The 19,032-nt window shown below is 39.5% G+C and overlaps 1 protein-coding gene across 1 annotated transcript in view; it reads left to right on the top strand.

Annotated features, from left to right (window-relative positions):
- TRPM3 (transient receptor potential cation channel subfamily M member 3) overlaps window positions 1–19,032 on the top strand; it is a 251,974-nt gene that overhangs the window by 59,063 nt on the left and 173,879 nt on the right. Inside the window, exon 6 of the mRNA XM_045065092.1 lies at window positions 8,274–8,448. Within this exon, the coding sequence (XP_044921027.1) occupies window positions 8,274–8,448 (175 nt within the window). The remainder of the gene's footprint in view (window positions 1–8,273; window positions 8,449–19,032) is intronic.

Raw genomic sequence — 19,032 nt, 5'->3', positions numbered from 1 at the left:
CGCTGGCTCTTTCCTTTTATTAAAGTAATACTTGCCCCGCAGCCCCTGGGACTGGCTGGTCCCTTTTTATTGAAAGGATTCACAGAGAATGTTACTTGGATGTCCTGGCAATATGTGAACATTACTAGCAGGATATTTCAATCAGAGCTGGCTGGCCATGAGGGGATGGCTGTTTCCCATTGACGAAGTCAAAGGCCAAGTTACTTCATTAGCATATAATAATAGACTTGGAGTCAGTGTATGGGTTTTGTTATTTGGCATTTACATTGTTGTCCAACCCACAGAACTCACAAGGCTTTCCAAGCTGATCAAAGCACCAAGGAGAGGCCCAAAGCAGAAGGCACTTGGGGAGTAATGCAAAAAGTCACCAAACACCCCCTCCAGAAAGAGTCACCTACCCCAAACCAGAAAGTTTTAGCCTTTCAGATACAAGATTAAAAAAATAAAATAAAAATTGTCTTCCTAAGCTTATTATTGGTCCGTGTGAGAGAACATTCAAACTTTGGAAAAATATGTTTCAAATAATTTATAGAGCATACTTTTGGTTTAAACATATGAAATGCATTTATTTTTCTTTCCTCCTCATGAATATTTACATATACTTAAAGTAGAAATCTTGTATAAGCTTAATAAATATAAATAAGAATCTTTATATGTGTTTGTTTAACCATATGGCCCTCAAGTGTCAGACTCTGTTCTATGTGTTTTATAAATACTGACTAATTATAAATTTCTCTCCCCCTCTCTCTGTCTGTCTCTCTGTCTCTCACTTACACACACACACCACAAACCCTTTCACTCCCCTCACTCGGGTCATATAATCCCTTCTCCATGGTACCCCCTGCCCCTTCCTTTCTTCCCACATACATTCTTCTCGGCTTGGGTAAACACCCTTTAGGATCCCACCAGAGCCACAGCTCACAGAGGCTTCACTCCCACCAGCCCACTTTATAGTTACTCACTCCAGGCCTAGGGATTTCCACTCCAATTCCAGGAAGGGAAGTGTGGCCCACTGCAGCTCCGAAATCCACCTCTAGTCCAACAGCTTTGAAAGAAGCCAAATAAGGCCAACCTTCTATGGAGGGGTCAGTTCTCTAACAGAGGAGTGTGGACTTGGAGGACATGACACGTGTGGTGTGGTACGCGTGCCACAGTGTACCATGGCTGGCCTACAGGATGCCTCACTTAATCCACTCATGCACCTTCCCAGTCTGTCCTTGGCTCTCTGATGACCAGACAGAAAATTAAAGCAAGAAAATATCCAAGAAAAGCCAGCCGTTGGGAGCTAGGCCAGCATTCCCATGAAATACCGGTAGCATGGATAACGCTTAAAATAAATGAGTTCAACAGGATTGAAAAGAGGCTGGACAAAAAGGGTTTTGCCACATTAATTTCATAGATTTTGTATTCTCGGTCCCCAGGAAAAGAAAGGCGCCACAACCAGCTTTCAATCATTGATCACGAAGAGAGGCTTTCCCATTAATTCGAACTCTGTATCTTCGGTGGCTTAACAACCACCTGTCTTCAGCCAAATTCGCTGAGATTTAATGGCAAAATAAAACACAGTGTGTGTTTATCTGGCATACTGGCATTAGCTGTAAACAGGAAGGACTGTATAGGGAGGGGACCCATTACACTGAATATCAGTAAGGGAAATGCCCTAGGAATTGGTGATGGCCGGAAAGGACATTTAAGAAATTCGCATTCTTTTCCCACTGCCTAATCCTAAAGGGAATTGGAAAGTTATACGTTGGGAAGTCCCCCCCACCAGGAAAGACCCCAGCCGTCTTTCCAGGAACTTCCTTCCCACTCAAGAACAGTGAGCATTCACAAGTGAAGCATCTTGTTCTATGTGGCTTTATTTTCGCTGCCTAAGAGTTTGTGCGGTATTTTGTATCTCCAAATGCTTTCCTAAGCATCAATTTAGGTTCAGAATTATAGTGGCAAAAAGATATAGTAATTACAATGACGCATAGCAGTGGTTCGCAGTGGGTTTGGTGTTGACCAATTGTTATACCACCATGATTCACCAACAGATAATTAATTGGATTTATTACCCATTTCAAGGAAGCCAGCCACATTCCAGTTATAGTTCTGTTGTCTTGAGTAGATAGTATATCCTACCTCTAAAACATGAAGGCAATATCCAAAACATCTACTTCCACAGAGGACTGAAAAGATCTTTTCAGAGGAAGGAAAGGTGTTTTCTTATGTCATTTTCTAGAGTTTTTTCTTATGTCATTCCCTAGATATTTTCTTGGGCTCACCCTGTTCCTTGATAATTTCCAATTACATTTCCTTTAAAAAAATACAGCATATTAAAATATTCTCTTTCTGGACCATAATATTCTATAGTTGTTCCTGAATATTCAAGGGTTATGAATCTTCCCAATTATAAGAAGCACCTTAATAAACTTAATAAACAAGAATAGCTTTGAGTGTTGTCAGTTGAACACAAGTGATTACCAGATTTACATCCTTTTCATAAATCTATCCACAATTTCTCTGACCATAAAAGAGATACACTAAATAGATAAGAACTTCAAGAATCTCATTTTAAACCTATCTGTTGAAAGTTGTGTATTACACAAACTTCAGCCATTACTGCTTGAGTAGGCAGCAAATCGGTGTCGTTAAAATGAGGTAAACAGCTTACTGCTTGTCTTACCATCACTATAGTAACCACTAAGACCCTCCAAGTCTATACAAAGTTCTGTTTGAGAAATGCAAAATCTTGGGCAATTGCTGAGGTTTTTTGGCTTCATTATGTGGTCCAAATACAGGAGATAGTGGATAGTGTTCTGTTGGTAGAGTCAACCAGTGAACCAAAGACCAGGCAATTCAAGTGAGAAGTTGGATGAAGGGGACATGTCCAATGCTTTAAAATTATATGCCAATTTTAATTATGCAACTTTAAAATTGTGAAATATAAAATATACTGGTAAAATCCTACCATACGCATAATTTCAGAGCATGTGAATTCTCCACACCAACTTCTAAATCATCAAGAGTCACATAATCCCAGAGGTTGGTAAGGCCAGTGGATTAACTGTGTTCATGTTATTGCTACACAATTTTAGGGGCTTGACGGAAAGGTCCACCCACCATTGGCAGACTCAGTCTTGAATGCATTAAGATCTTTGGGACGTCGTCTCTCACGGAGAGTTTGAACCCTCCTTTCTACATGGTCTCTCCTATAATAATCACCTAATCTGTGGTTTATGTCATGATGGCCTACCTAAGATCAACATCCCATACTCCATCCTCATGTAAATACAAACAATTTCCAACAGAAAATAAAATATTCCTTAGGCCCATAGGCATTTTCGATCATATATGGTGATGTTGACATAAAACCAAAGTGTTCCTTTCCTTTGATCAAAACTATCATCTTATCCAGGCATTTCACTACTACTTGTGAATGTTTTCCCAAGTGTCTGAACTGATCATAGATTACTATCTCAAGTCACCAGCAAGAAAGGGGGTGGGGGAAGTCTTTTGGAATTTTAAGACATTCTCCTATTCCTGCTACCTCTCTTCCTCCCAACACCCAACCCAGTTTTTGCTTAAGCCAAATTTGATACTTTCTGCCTTACTGGGAGCCCAAGCTAAAGGACATTGCAGCCAGAACAAAATGTGACAGAAGTCCAAGAGGCTATCTTCTGCAAAGAACAGTGAACTGGGGTTCAGTTTGTATTTTGAAAGCCCTAGGTCAACCTGGAATGTTGTCAAATGTAGCTGTTAAATCCATTAACCAACCCACAGTTTTGAAGGCTGCGCTCCTAGCTACAACATTGCAAAAGCTTGAGAGTGTGGCAAGCATCTTGCCTCTTCCTGCTTAAGCAACTCCACATTACTCTAAAATTAAATTATAATGGAAATCACTTGGATTTCAAAGGAAAACCTTTGGTTATAGTAGAAAATGAAAAATTATTGTGATCAACTAAGGAATTTACCCATTTTCCCCCGAAAGCACAGGAAATGTATTAAAAAAAAAAAACCCACAAACTATAAATCTGAACAACTATTTTGTGTGTGTGTGAATGGCTAGTAGGCTTAGCCGACATGGTATAAATTTGTAGCTATCTTCAAAGGAATTTGTATTAATTTTGTTATGGGCATGGAGAAAATAGTAGCAGGCCATGTGAATCAAGCTGAATATGCAGTGGATTCCAGAAAGAAAAATGTTTTCTTTATGTCCAAAATAGAAAATGTACTCTTCTTGATAGTTTAAAAGGCTTTTTTTTTTTTTAAACTAAAGAGGTCATATACTACAGAGTCTAATTTTTGTATTTGTGACTATCTCTAGGTTATTTTTTTTTAAGATTTTTTTTTTTTCTGACAGACAGAGATCACAAGTAGGCAGAGAGGCAGGCAGAGAGAAGAAGGGAAGCAGGCTCCCCACTGAGCAGAGAGCCTGATGTGGGACTTGATCCCAGGACTCTGGGATCATGACCTGAGCCAAAGGCAGAGGCTTTAACCCACTGAGCCATCCAAGTGCCCCTCTAGGGTATTTTTAATATCCTGTGTCCAAAATGTAACTTGGAAACTTAAGTGTGAATAGAAAAAATAAAGAAAAATGAGAGAAAGAACGAAGAGAAGGGTGATATCCTACAGACCGTGTGTTTGCTGTGGAAGTGTAGCCGGTCAGTGTACCTGAACAGCAACAGGTACAGAGATCCCTTGGGCATAAAGTTTCACTTGAAAACCCATTCCAGAACATCTTTCACAGGGCTTCACAGAATAATGTGGTTAATCTAGGGTGGAGTTTTATAAGGGTCCACTCGCAGGTTTTTCATGAGTCACTCTCAAAGATCCGTATACCCTTGAAATTGCATAGACACACTTTTTTGATTATCCCTATATATGTTTATTTTTCTGGAGAAAGAGTCACTAGCCTTCATCAGAGTCACAAAAGTATTCAAAGACCCTTTTCTCCAAAAAATGGTCTAAGAACAATTGCTTTTGTGCATTACTGATTATTTGATGTCATTTTCTTTTTTCAGAAACAAAGGCGGGTGTGTGTGTGTGTGTGTGTGTGTGTGTGTGTGTGTTTCCTGACAGAAAGACTTAATGTTACCATATTCTGGTAGTTTACATAAAGCATGAAATTTTTAGATATAGCCTCTTTCTCTACCTCCCATAACTAAGAAATTCAAGAGTACTTTATTTTAGACAGTAAGTACTTTATTTTAGACTATAAGAGCTTTTGTTGTCTATGGAACAAATGTCCATGTATTATCACTGTAGGAAATGGAAGAGAATTTGGAGGCCAGATATAATCAGAACTGTTGAAAAAGGAGATGATATCTTGATACTTCATCCAATTTTTAGCACTGGATAGATATATAATAGCATGGATATAATAATAATATAAATTAATATAGTTCTCATCCTTGTGATCGATAATGGCTTCATTCCAAATATAGGAAATTTGATCATCTAAAATGTGTCTGTGTTTCTACGGTTACAACAATTTGATAAAAATACTGATATGAAGTCATTTGACAGTTTATTGCTCTCAAGTCACCCTATGAAAATTGATCCTTTGGAGGGAATCCTGTGTATCCCCTCAAAGAGAAGAGAGGTTTCCAGCTGTCTTGCCTGTTGTCTGGTAGGTTGTAGATGACTGGAAATTCTAGAAGGCTCATTCTAAGACTTCGCTCTCCATGAGAATATTGAGTGGATCACAATTGGTCTGTAAGTCGGAGTAAAGATTCCACCGACAGAATCAATGCCCAAAATCAGAATTTGGCAAATGCCTCTCTTGGAAGATCCTAGAATGAGTCTAAATATATCATTTGGTATAAAACAGCTAGAAGGGCGTATTACTCTTCCTTGATATGAAGCCCTACAATACATGTACTAACCCAAGGAAAAGGGAAAAATTAAATATCATAGTTCTTTGGGAAATGCCTCCTAAAAATTTTAAATATTGGAAAAGAGGGGCACCTGGGTGGCTCAGTGGGTTAAAGCCTCTGCCTTCGGCTCAGGTCACGGTCCCAGGGTCCTGGGATCGAGCCCCGCATCGGGCTCTCTGCTCGGCAGGGAGCCTGCTTCCTCCTCTCTCTCTGCCTGCCTCTCTGTCTACTTGTGATCTCTGTCTGTTAAATAAATAAATAAAATCTTTAAAAAAAAAAAAAAAAAAAAAATATTGGAAAAGAGACCCTTTTCTAACATGTATGAAAATACAAATCCATGTAGGGATGGCTGTTTCCTATGTCAGCAAATCCCCTTTATAAACAAGTGTGCTGTATTAACATTTCAAATTAGCCCTTGATTTTCAAAGAGCCTTTCAACAGGAACTTACTTAATCCTCAGGATCACCAGTGGGGAAAACATCTCCTTCATAGACATGCAAATGGAGTTTTATTTTTTGTTGTTTTATTTTTTTTAAGATTTTATTTATTTGACAGACAGAGATCACAAGTAGGCAGAGAGGCAGGCAGAGAGAAAGGGGGAAGCAGGCTCCCCGCTGAGCAGACAGCCCCATGTGGAGCTCAATCCCAGGACCCTGAGATCATGACCTGAGCCAAAGGCAGAGGCTTTAAGCCACTGAGCCACCCAGGTGCCCCCATAAATGGAGTTTTAAAGGGACATTTTGTCTGAATCATTAATGGTCTTTGAGCCAAAGGGCAGCCGCACTGACCTTTTGCTTCCCGCTTCCCGCTTCCCTCCCCTTGGACCTAAAGGAGCAATTTTCAAACGTTCTCCATCCACAGGAACATCCAATGGCACATGGGTCATCCGTCTCCTATAATTCCCTCTAGAGTACAAAAAGAAATCTTGGGACCCACAATCATCATTTTCTTATACTTTCAATATGTTGATTTAAAAATAGCATCCATTTTTGTGTAACTAACATTGTGGACCATTCCTTTAAGATGAAAATCAGACCATGAAAAACACTGACTTAGTGAAGAGAAGTCCGTAGGCTACTGATAATACTGTAGAAATGTAACAGGTCACCCACGTCAAACGCAATCTCTTCTTAATGGAGCAAGAAATACTATTATTTCTCACAGGGCAGCAGTTTCTGGATAAAAGGGGGGGAAAAAAACAACCCACAACAGGAGGGGGAAAGGGAAAAACTGAGATGACTAAAGGCTTTATTTTTAGTTCGTATTTACAGAAGTGGTACAGAATCTTGATTATTTCTTTTTTAAGATAGCTTCTCTGTATAAAACCATCATTTTTTTTAAACCATCTCATTTTTATGGTACTTCTCAATTCCTTAACTATTCTGGGAAGGTGAAGAGTGAGAAAATGCCGTGTGATACCAAAATGAGCCAAAGAAGTGGTTCGATGAACCGTGCCGACACTTGGAGAGGTCACTTGAAAATGAACAACTTCATTTCTTTTTCATTGTTGTCTCTCATGGACATTCGTTTTTAATACTCATCTTTAATATGTTGGGTTGAACCCTATGTGACTGCTGATGTTAGGGCAAGTTTTACATCCTTGAGCTCACCATGAATAGCTGAAATACTTGAGAAAAAGTCTGGGACACCCCAGAATTCAACAACTGAATTCAACACCTGTTTCCGGACCGCCCACCATGTGCCTAGCACCTTGCTCAATGGTGAGGACACAGTAATGGCAGGAGGCAGATGGTAGTTGCCATGTCTCCCAGATTCTTTATCATGACTACTATGCTGTTAAGAACCCATAATCCAGAAGATCATTTATGGTCAGATATGCATAGACCCCTAATGTAGCCAGTAGTTGACTCAACAAGTGTAAATATGTCCCCAGCTGATTTTGGTAATCTTTAATAAAGGGAACCTTTCTGGTGTTTTCTTAGCCCTGTGATGACATCAGGGATCTGACCTGTTTTAAATTCCCGTTTTCCGCGTAAGAAACTAAACCACTGGGTACATAGGAGACTTGCTTAAGGTCACATTTAGCTTCCAATCTTCCGGTTGCTGGCTCAGGACTTCATCTACTAACCTTCCTTCCTCTCCCTCCTCACCCTTGCACACACACCTCCTGCCCCCGGAAAGTAGGGTGGTGGGTGCCTTCACCAGCCCCAGCACCCCGGGAGCTCTGTCCAGGGAGAGGGCAAAGTCAGATAGACTCTGTGGTGGGAAGATTCTGCGAAAGGATTTTCTGTACAATTTTTGCTCCGTATTTTATCCCTTCATATGTTGTTATCTCCCCCGTGCTCAGTAATTTTAGTTTGTGCTTTTTGTTTCCCTTTTTTGTTTCTTTGGTTTGCTGGCTTTGTGTTCTTTTCTCTTTTTTTTTCCTTTTCTTTTCCTTTTTTAATGCAGGAATCGGTCAAGGCGTTCCGGTGGTGGCGCTCATTGTGGAAGGAGGACCCAATGTGATCTCGATTGTCTTGGAGTACCTTCGAGACACCCCTCCCGTGCCTGTTGTTGTCTGTGATGGGAGTGGACGGGCATCTGACATCCTGGCATTTGGGCATAAATATTCAGAAGAAGGCGGGTAGGTAATTTACCAGGCTCCATAAGAGACCTTTGAGTACAAAGCCTGTGTTCAAAGCTCTGAAAGATCGTATCCATTGATGGAGACGTTTGGTCTTGGGAAGGTGGTAGGGAAGATATTCTAGATGTCCTATGAAGTGAGAAATTCCATGAAAGCCCCACTAGACCAGACTAATAAGGAAGAAAAAAAGGGAAAGAGGGGTCATAGCACTTCTCTTCTCTTCATTTCTTCTCACTTCTGCTCCTCCCACTATGGAGAAGCAGGAACGGGTTTGAACACATGAAGGACAGACCTTATGGTTCATGCAAGAACCTTGGGAGAAGCTGGGATGTGCAGCTTTCAGGTTCAGCCTCCAAACACCAGCTTCACCAAACTGCTGCATGTTTACAAAGGCCAAAGGTTTACCAAAATTTTGGATGGCCTGTGCTGTGAAATCCTTCTAGATCGGCTCAAAAAGCAGAGCCTCTAACCACTCTGGTCCTCTGTACACCCTTCCTGGCCTCCTGCCCATGCACTTTCCTTGGTCTGTCTGTCCCCTGTTGGTATTTTCAACAGTCCAAAGCCCCAACCCCAAGAAGGACCTCCCTTTCCGCCTTTCCCTACCAGTCTGAGGTCCCACCCAGGGAGTGGTAAAAATCCAAGCACTCCAGTATTATTGATCAAAATAGCTCATCCTGAGTGTGAATAAGTTTAAGGAAGAAAACTCAGGAGGAGTCATTGAATTTTGTTTGTTTGTTTTTTGTTTGTTGTTTGTTTTTAATTTTTTAATTTTTTTATAAACATGTAATGTATTATTAGCCCCAGGGGTACAGGTCTGTGAATTGCCAGGTTTACACACTTCACAGCACTCACCATTATTTTTATTTTTTTAAGTTCTTATTGATATACATAGTCTTGTACCCAGCCTGGGGCTCAAGCTCACAACCCCGAGATTAAGAGTCCCTCGCTCTTCAGACAGGGGCAGCCAGGCACCCCGGTCATTGAATTTTTAAATAAGAAAGTTTCTCACGTAATCAGTTCTCCTAACCCATGAACCTGGTGGGAGAAAGGAGCCCCAGAGGAGATGGGATCTTTAATTTATCCCTCTTACAAACATGCACAAAGTGCCCACTGAGCACCACACACGCAGATAGGAAAAAGCATAACAACTCTTCCTAGCCTCCGAGAGCCCCTAGGAAGTCTAGTAGGTTGACAAACGTGGAATGATAATAGTGAGTGACTGGTGAACCTGCCCGGTGCGGGACACTCCATGCCCCACCGTCCACCAGGTGGCCATTCGCACGGCGCCCTGTCCTGACCTGAATACAGGAGAGTCACGGGCCCTCCAGCGAACAAGGCATATAGGGGCAGTGATTTCAGGCCCCCTTAAAGCTTTTGATATGAATAAAAACAAAAACAAAAGCCAATATTCATAAGCATGAAATCGGAGTTTGCTTCCTGGCAAATTGATACTACTTTTCTGTTCTCCTTTCATTGTAAATATTGGTCCATTCTCTAACGAAAAAACTCAAAAGAACACTAGCCCGAAAGCCTCCATGTCGGTTACAAACCAGAGCTCAGGATCCTCAACTGTGCTTTGATTTTATTATAAATTTAGCCATAGTGCTCAGCGATTTATATATAGCAGTGTGTTCCTTTTGCAAACATTACCTGAAGAATTTACAGTTTTTAGCTTTGGCTTCCTTTCTGCCTTCCCAGTGCCTGTAGTCACCGTACGGTGTTTCCACAAAGTAGACACGAGGTTGCATTGAGAATGCACATTTCCTTTTCAGAAAATTCATGGAGAAGTGAACTGTTGATCTCAGCATTTCAGGTCTTCTAGGTCTGTGCACAGGGAAGGTCTGGATCCAGGGCCTCCCTTTTGTTCTGCTATGGGTTGTATACTTTCAAAGTGTTACAGTTTTTTGCTCGGTTGCTCTTCCTGATTCTGTTTCGTATGTAGGGGAAATGGTACACGCCTTAGAGCTTGGGTGGAACCAGGGGGACAGATGCCCAGAGCAGTTACGTACTTGCCCCGGATCCCAGGTCAGGACTCTCCCTGGTCTATTACAAAAATTCACTGAAATGGATTTTGTGGCATCTGCCTTCACGTGTCTTACGTAGTACTTCAGTGGTCCTGTTGTTTGGCTGTAGGTGCACTTAAGTTCCCTTTAGCATCCCCTTTGCATTGTAATTTCTTATTTTTTTTATTATTCTATGTAGTCCCAAAAGATAAAATCAGTGCATTCCTGGCTGTGAACCAGTGTCCAAGCTGACCAGTGTGGGTTCCTCTTTTTCCCCCAACTTTCCTTTAAAAAAAAATTAAGTTTTTACCTAAATTCCAGTTAACACATAGTATAATATTAGTGTCAGGCATCATATAGATAGACTCTTTTCCTTCCCCCGACCCAGACCCAAATAAGAGTTAGAATACCATGCCCTTTTAACTTTAATTGGCAATTCTAGTTTTAAAGCCAAAGTTTAGTTTTAGTTCTGTTTATTTTATGACCAGTGTGCAAAAGCGTAGTCGTGTGCAAACATATAAACCAAGTGGATCATCAAAGAATTAAACAGCATGAAGATGGAGAATTAAGATCTAATTTCTAACCTTGGGAATTATTAAAATTAAAACTTAAAAAATTTTAAGAAACACTTAGAAACAGTTACTAAGAAAATACAAACTTCAAGAGAAACTTTATATTTGCCAACCCAAATATACAAGTCTGCATTTATTTACTTTATAGGCTGTTAGAATAGAAGTATGCTCTTGCTCCAGGAAAGCAATTATAAATTTATCCTGATCAAATGAATTCGTGACATTGCTCTGTGTCATTTGAATAACTGCCAGAATTAATCATGTTTATTTCGCTTGAATAAGAAGTTGTCTAGCCACACATGTATAGCTGATTTAAAAAAGCACTTCCAAGGAACAGTATTTTACAGGAGTGTGTTTTCTTTCTTTCTTTCTTTCTTTTTTTTTTTTAAGATTTTATTTATTTATTTGACAGAGAGAGATCACAAGTAGGCAAAGAGGCAGGCAGAGAGAGATGGAGAAGCAGGCTCCCTGCTGAGCAGAGAGCCCAATGCGGGGCTGGATCCCAGGACCTTGGGATCATGACCTGAGCCGAAGGCAGAGGCTTTAACCCACTGAGCCATCCAGGCACCCTGGGAGTGTGTTTTCTTTATGCTGAAAAAAACAAAAACAAAAAACAAACAAAAATGAGCCCATCTCTGACTACATTCACCAAGAATTTCTTTTTTGATTCCCAGAAAGTCCAACAGAGTTGGGATATATTTCACTACAAATAAATATAAATGTGTAACTATATGTTCATACAGACAAACATACATAAATAAATGGGTATAATTGTACATATAAAATTGATTATAGAAAACACACATACCTTGTTTACTAAACATTGAATCAGAGTTTGGAGTCATTGATTTTTGCTTTTTGGGTTTTTTTTTTTTTTTTTGGTTATTCAAATATGCTTTAAAATGTTTCAAAATCATTTGCAAAGGGTTAGATAAATAATACAGGTCCAAGGACTGGTAAATGTGTATATTCAACTCTAAAGCTTTTCATTTTATAATCTTAAAGAAGGGAATGAAATTTACACACATTCTGGTTTAACTTTTGTGAACTTGCTATTTTGCCTTTAAATTCCCTGTTATTAACCACCTTCCAAGAATATGAATTTGAAATGGCACCACTTTGGAAGCCAATTATAATTGGCAAAACGAATTAACTTTTGAAGATGAGATTACTGGTGATAGAGGAAGACAGGCTCTATCTATCCCCACGCAAATGGGTCTCTGCTCTATGGCACAAGCTTCCCAAAAGAAATGGCCAAATTCTCTTTTTCCCTTATTGTCCTACTAGATTTTCTGTTTCTCCTCTGTCATAGTTTAAAATGAGTCACAGATCCCTTTCCCTAACTAATTTCATTCCTTAAAAATCTTACCAATTTTTTTTTTTCTGAATCATGAATGACTAAACACTGCAAACAGAAACAGATTAATGCCACCCAGGAGCATTAGATTTGGTGACCTACATTTTCTTTTCTTTTTTAAAGATTTTATTTATTCATTTGACGGAGAGAGACAGTGAGAGAAGGAACACAAGCAGGGGGAGTGAGAGAGGGAGAAGCAGGCTTCTGCTGAGCAGGGAGCCTGAGGTAGGGCTCCATCTCAGGGTCCTGGGATCATGACCTGAGCTGAAGGCAAACGCTTAGCAACTGAGCTGCCCAGGCACCCCAATGACCTACATTTTCAAATACTAAGATTCAGTACTAAGATTCTTCTTTTTGCTGCTGACCAAGGAAGCCAACCAACATCACGCATTGTCAGGAACACCTTTCAGGGGATAGGTGCCTGCAGCTGAAGTCAGAGGTTGCTTGAAAATTCATAATCTAAGTTTCAGATTGCAGAGAAACAGTCTAGCTCATTTAGCAGTCAGTGAGAAAGAGTCGCACAGATGAAAAATGTCAGCGTGAAAAAGGCATCTGAATGCATGTGTATTCAGAGACAATGTCCCTCATTCCTCTGGGTTTTATTGCCAATCCTTACATTTATTTTGATGTCTTTTTCCCATAAGTAATTATATGGATTTAGCATTTTTAGAGCGCTTAGGACAAGAAGCAGGACCTGTGATAGCAGAAAGCCTTACAGATCTTAAGTAGTCTCTGGATAACTTTGGGGAAGTTACCAGTGGGACAGACACTAGGACTCTTCCCATTGTTCTGTGTCAGTGGAATTTGTAGTATATATGGTGGAGAAACACTGAGAAATGGCCTTCTCTTGAGGACAGGAATAAATTTTTTAAAAAAATCAAATGAATCAAATAGAAATTCTGATATTCTCTCTTTTGGCCTACTCTTGAGGACAGGAATAGAATTTTTAAAAATCAAATAAATCAAAAAATCTTATCTTCCCTGTTTTAAGGGAGCTTAATAAAGGTCCCTTTGTTTTTTTGATTAGCTGAGCTGAAGGCATAAGTGGAAGGCAAAGTGGAGATGAATAAGGAAAAATAGGTTGCATGGCTTCCCATTTTATCTCTGTCCTAGCACAGATGTAACAAAAGTTTGTTTCTCTCCAAGTACATATCAAAATGGCCAAAATTAGGAGGAAGTTGCCAGAAAACTAGCCATTTTAGAAATCCAGGTGTGGTCTGTATCCCTAGGGCATATCACTCTGTGCAATGGTTACTAATGCTTTCTTCCGCTGCTTGAGATTTCCATCTAAGGCTGAAGGCTGTCACAGCCCTCTCATTTGTCTCCATGAGGTCTGCTGAAAAAGGAGGTAATTGATCTCGGTGGTTTGTATCCCAGTATGATTTAGACATAATTGGAATGTCAAGTGAGAAAGAAGGAAACAAATATCAAGCATGCTGACTTCAAGTGTCCATTTCAGTTTCCATTAATTTCATCTTACCTTGTCTCTTTTCTAGAATTTTCTGTAAGAGATTAGGCTGTCAAAACTTGAGTCTGTTTTGTAACTTTCCGAGAAGGAAGGAAAGAAAGTTGGAAACATGTTGTACAGACAAAGGATATTGAGGGCTTTATTTATAAAAAGCGTTGTTTTTGTAAACGTTTCTAAGTTAACATTTATGCATGGAACTGCTAGAGAATGAGCAAGACATGGTCCTGTCAGAGATTCTAGAATGGAGATTAAAACATAGGCATAAATACAGATAACTGGATGGTCACATATGCTGTGATAAATGTACAAAGTGTTTCAAGAGCCCAGAGGGCAAAGTACTTGAGTGTGGCATTCCTCCCAAAGATCTATTCAGTGGAACAGCCTATGTTAATTACACACAAAATGGCAATATAATGACTCTGTTGCTCCTGTTCTCCACTTTCCTTTAAAAACTGGATCCAAACTGAGGATCAGCCTGGTTGACCAAGAAAAAGCTAATACTTGACCCTCTTTTATGTAGCGCAACACAAAACGAAGAATCAGTCTGCATGGTATTGAAGGAAAGTCAGTAAAAAGGTTAAGTTTATGAGATAGTGTGTTTGGAGGTCTGTGTACATATTATTACATTGAATTTATATATACTCAAATTTATCTTTAAATATGTTACATAGGATATGACACATGTTAATTATATATTTCTATAACTATAATTCAAATATATTAATATATAATATTTTTACATATAAATATAATTTGAATCTATTTATATATCAATATTCTGTTTTATATTGATATTTATTACATATTGATTATATTAATATATTTTATATTATATATTTATATATGGAATTTCTATATTTTGATTTAAATGACAAATTAATAAAGTTAATTATATTTATAATTAGTATGTGTATGTATATATATACACACACATACACTAATGCCTGTAATTATTAAATTGCAATTTTGTAATTTTTACATTGCAATTTTTCCCTCCATGAAATATATTACAGATATTGCTGTATAGATACCTGTGACATTGTCTCCCCAGTTCCAGAAGGTTGGAGTAGCTTCATTTATTCAAAATAAAGTATGGTTACTTGATCCATCCATGCTGTGTCAACATGGAGAGGACGAAGCATTGACTTTAAAACAATTACCTAGCATTCATGGAAGAAAGTACTAGTGAGGGGAGAAGTTTTACTGATCTCAGTTGGTCAGTCAGTTCTCCTATTGATTAAATTTACTTTATAATTGCTCAGCTCCAAGCGGGTAAACCGTGGCCTTGAATATAAACAGCAGACATCAGAAAAAAACAAACAAACAAACAAACAAAAAACAAACAAAAAAAAAAACACAGAGCTGAGTAATCCATTATGATAAACTGATCCTTTTCAGAGAACCACTGCCCCTGACTTTTAGACAGCCCATCAATACCAAGTGAAGATTTCAAAGGATGGATTAACTATGTTCCTCTGAGATTTGGTTAGCTAACTTCTTGACCACTTATTACACAGAAAACATTGAAAATAGGCATAATAATCCTGATTCAGTGTGCCTGGGCTGGGTTGGAGGAAACTGTCCTTGAAACCAAAATCCCAGTGATGCTGGGGCACCTGGGTGGCTCAGTCACTTAAGCATTTACTCTTGCCTTCAGCCCAGGTCATGATCTCAGGGCCTTGGGATTGAGCCCTAGGTAGGGCTCCATGCTCAGCAGGGAGTCTGCTTGAGATTCTCTCTCTCCCTCTTCCTCTTCCCCTTCCCCTACTTGTTGGCTTATTCTCTCTAAAAAATAAATCTTAAAAAAAAAAAAATCCCAGTGATTCCAACCAGAGTGGCCCATGGACCACACTTGCAGAAACTCTTAAATGTATATGAATGACCTTTGTCTTCATATTTCCCTGATGTTTTCAGAAAGAGCTTCATCACTTTCTACATGTCATGCGTGTACTGGGCACACCAACCATTGCTCTGTTACCACAAGCACTTTGTACCCACTGCCAACTTTTGTCTCTGGAACCCAGTTGACTTAAAAAGTTTATTTAGCAAGGATCACCTCATTTATTTCTTGATCACAGCTGTTTTTGGTTCCAAACATCTGTTAGACTTGAAAATCTCTCCCTTGAAGAAAAAGCTTTGCCACAGAAATGCTTGTTTTGACAGGACTGGTAGATAGCTCTGTTCATATTTATATGAAGTTCTTAAGGGCATTCAGTTCATTTCCTCCTTTCTTTTGAAAATGATTTTCTGACTAGGTCAAAATGGATGACCAATTTCAAAAGAGAAAAGAAGATAATGAGAAACATAAAGGTGTTTAGACCCAAAATGGTGCTAGTTGTGAAGCACAGCTTTCTCTGATGTGGAATATGCCGCAGAGAGTCATCAAGGCCACTACATTCAACATTAGAAGGGCCTGGCTCATTTACCTTAGACTTCATAATTGCAGGGGACAACCCTTTAAGAGTCCCAATTTTCCACATGCCTGTAGCATTGATTTTCACTTTTTAAAAGTGAATAAAACTAACCTAAGAGGTAAAGGCTCTGTACTCAAGGAAATACAGAACACTCATGAAAGAAATTGAAGAGGACACAAAAAAGATGGAAAAGCATTCCATGCTCATGGATTGGAAGAATAAACATTGTTAAAATGTCTATACTGCCTAGAGCAATCTATACTTTCAATACCATCCTGATCAAAATTCCACCGACATTCTTCAAATAGCTGGAGCAAACAATCCTAAAATTTGTGTGGAACCAGAAGAGACCCTGAATTGCTAAGGAAATGTTAAAAAAGAAAAACAAAACTAGGGCATCATGTTACCTGATTTCAAGCTTTACTACAAAGCTGTGATCACCAAGACAGCATGGTACTGTCTCTAAAACAGACACATAGACCAATGGCACAGAGTAGACAGTCCAGATATGGACCTGCAACTCTCTGGTCAACTAATCTTCGACAAAGCAGGAAAGAATATACAGTAGAAAAAAGACAGTCTCTTCAATAAATGGTGCTGGGAAAATTGGACAGCTATGTATAGAAGAATGAAATTCGACCATTCTCTTACACCATACACAAAGATAAACTTGAAACAGATAAAAGACCTCAACATGAGGCAGGAATCTATCAAAATCCTAGAGGAGAACATAGGAAGTAACCTCTTTGACATCAGCCACAGCAGCTTCTTTCAAAAAATGTCTCCAAAAGCAAAGGAAACAAAGCGAAAATGAACTTTTGGGACCTCATCAAGATCAAAAGCTTCTGCACAGAAAGGGAAACAGTCAATAAAACAAAGAAGCAAACCACAGAATGGGAGAAGATATTCGCAAATGACACTACAGACAAAAGGCTGATATCCAAGATCTATAAAGAACTCCTCAAACTCATCACACACAAAACAGATAATCACATCAAAAAATGGGCAGAAGACATGAACAGACACTTCTCCAAAGAAGACATACAAATGACTAGCAGACATATGAAAAAATGTTCATCATCATTAGCCATCAGGGAGATTTAAATCAAAACCACATTGAGATACCACATTACACCAGTTAGAATGGCCAAAATCAACAAGACAGTAAACAACAAGTGTTAGAGAAGATGTGGAGAAAGGGGAACCCTCTTACACTGTTGGTGGGAATGCAAGTTGGTGCAGCCACTTTGGAAAACAGTGTAGAGATTCCTTACGAAATTAAAAATAGAGCTTCCCTATGACCCTGCAATTGCACTACTGGTTATTTACCCCAAAGATAGAAATGTAGTGAAAAGAAGGGCCATCTGTACCCCAATGTTCATAGCAGCAATGGCCATGGTCGCTAAACTGTGAAAAGAGCCAAGATACCCTTCAACAGATGAATGGATAAAGAAGATGTGGTCCATATATACAATGGAATATTATGCCTCCATTAGAAAGGATGAATACCCAGCTTTTGTATCAACATGGACGGGACTGGAGGAGAATATACTGAGTGAAATAAGTCAAGCAGAGAGAGTCAATTATATATGGTTTCACTTACTTGTGGAGCATAAGGAATAACACAGAGGACATTGGGAGTTGGAGAGAAATCAGTTGGGGGAGATCAGAGTGGGAGACAAACCATGAGAGACTGTGGACTCTGAGAAACAAACTGAGGATTTTGGAGGGGAGGGGGTGGGGTTGGTCAGTATTAAGGAGGGCACGTATTGTGTGGAACAGTGGGTGTGGTGCATAAATAACGAATCTTGGAACGCTGAAAAAAATTAAATTAAAAAAAATAAGACAAGATACACACATGTTTACATGTTTACTCTGGTGAAGCTGAGGTGGAAGGCCTAGACCAGTAGTTCTCAACTGTTTATCTTGCATCATAATCACCTCGAGGGCTTATTAAAAATCACATAGCTGGGCTCCATCTCAGATTTTCTAGTTCGGTCAGATTGGCCAGGTGGTTTGCTTTTCCAAGAACTACCCAGGAGATGCAGATGCTGTTGGTCCAGGGACCATAATTTGAGAGCCACTGGTCTAGAGCCTCTCTCTGTCCAGGTGTCACTCACTCAGACAGCTCTGAAGCACCTCCTCAAAATTCTAGGGGCTTCTTTGTGGAGCCAGTTAAAGACCATTAATCCACAGGTCAAGACCACAGTCCTTTGCTTGGACTCAAGACCCTTTGCATTCTGGCCCCAGCTGCTTCCTAGGGCCATCTCAACGAACCTTCCATTCACCAAACAACCAGACTGATTTGTCCTCCCCATTGCTGCCTTAGCAGGAGATATACACGTCCATGTCCCCACCTGCTTCTACAAGATAGCCTCTTTCTCTTGTGAAGAGAAGCCATGAGGACTTCAAAATCCACAAACACATTTAAAATGTGTCTGAGGGAGCCTCAGATAATAAAATGCCCTGGTATTTAATACCTCTACCTTAGAGGAGATGAATTTTGATCATCCTGGCAGACAGGAGAACCTGCAGCTTCTAGAAATAGAGTGGATTAACATCTCACCCGCTGGTATCATTAATAATAGATAACGCTTGCAGTGTTCTTAATGGATTTCCATTAGGTTCCCCACGTAGTTCTCATTGTTGATTATGGACCACAGGATTCATAAAAACTAAATAGAGCAGTGACCACGTGCTGTAAAAGCTTCTTCCACCAGAGACACACTAAAGATGCATTAATGTAGCATTCCAAGGTTAACTCACATCT

Source organism: Mustela putorius, unplaced genomic scaffold (assembly GCF_011764305.1).
Source record: "Mustela putorius furo isolate JIRA1106 unplaced genomic scaffold, ASM1176430v1.1 tig00003854_pilon_pilon_pilon, whole genome shotgun sequence".
In the NCBI taxonomy this organism is placed as follows: Eukaryota; Metazoa; Chordata; class Mammalia; order Carnivora; family Mustelidae; genus Mustela; species Mustela putorius.
The sequence above is the reverse complement of the archived record's forward strand: the minus strand, read 5'-3'. Positions and strand labels throughout refer to the sequence as shown.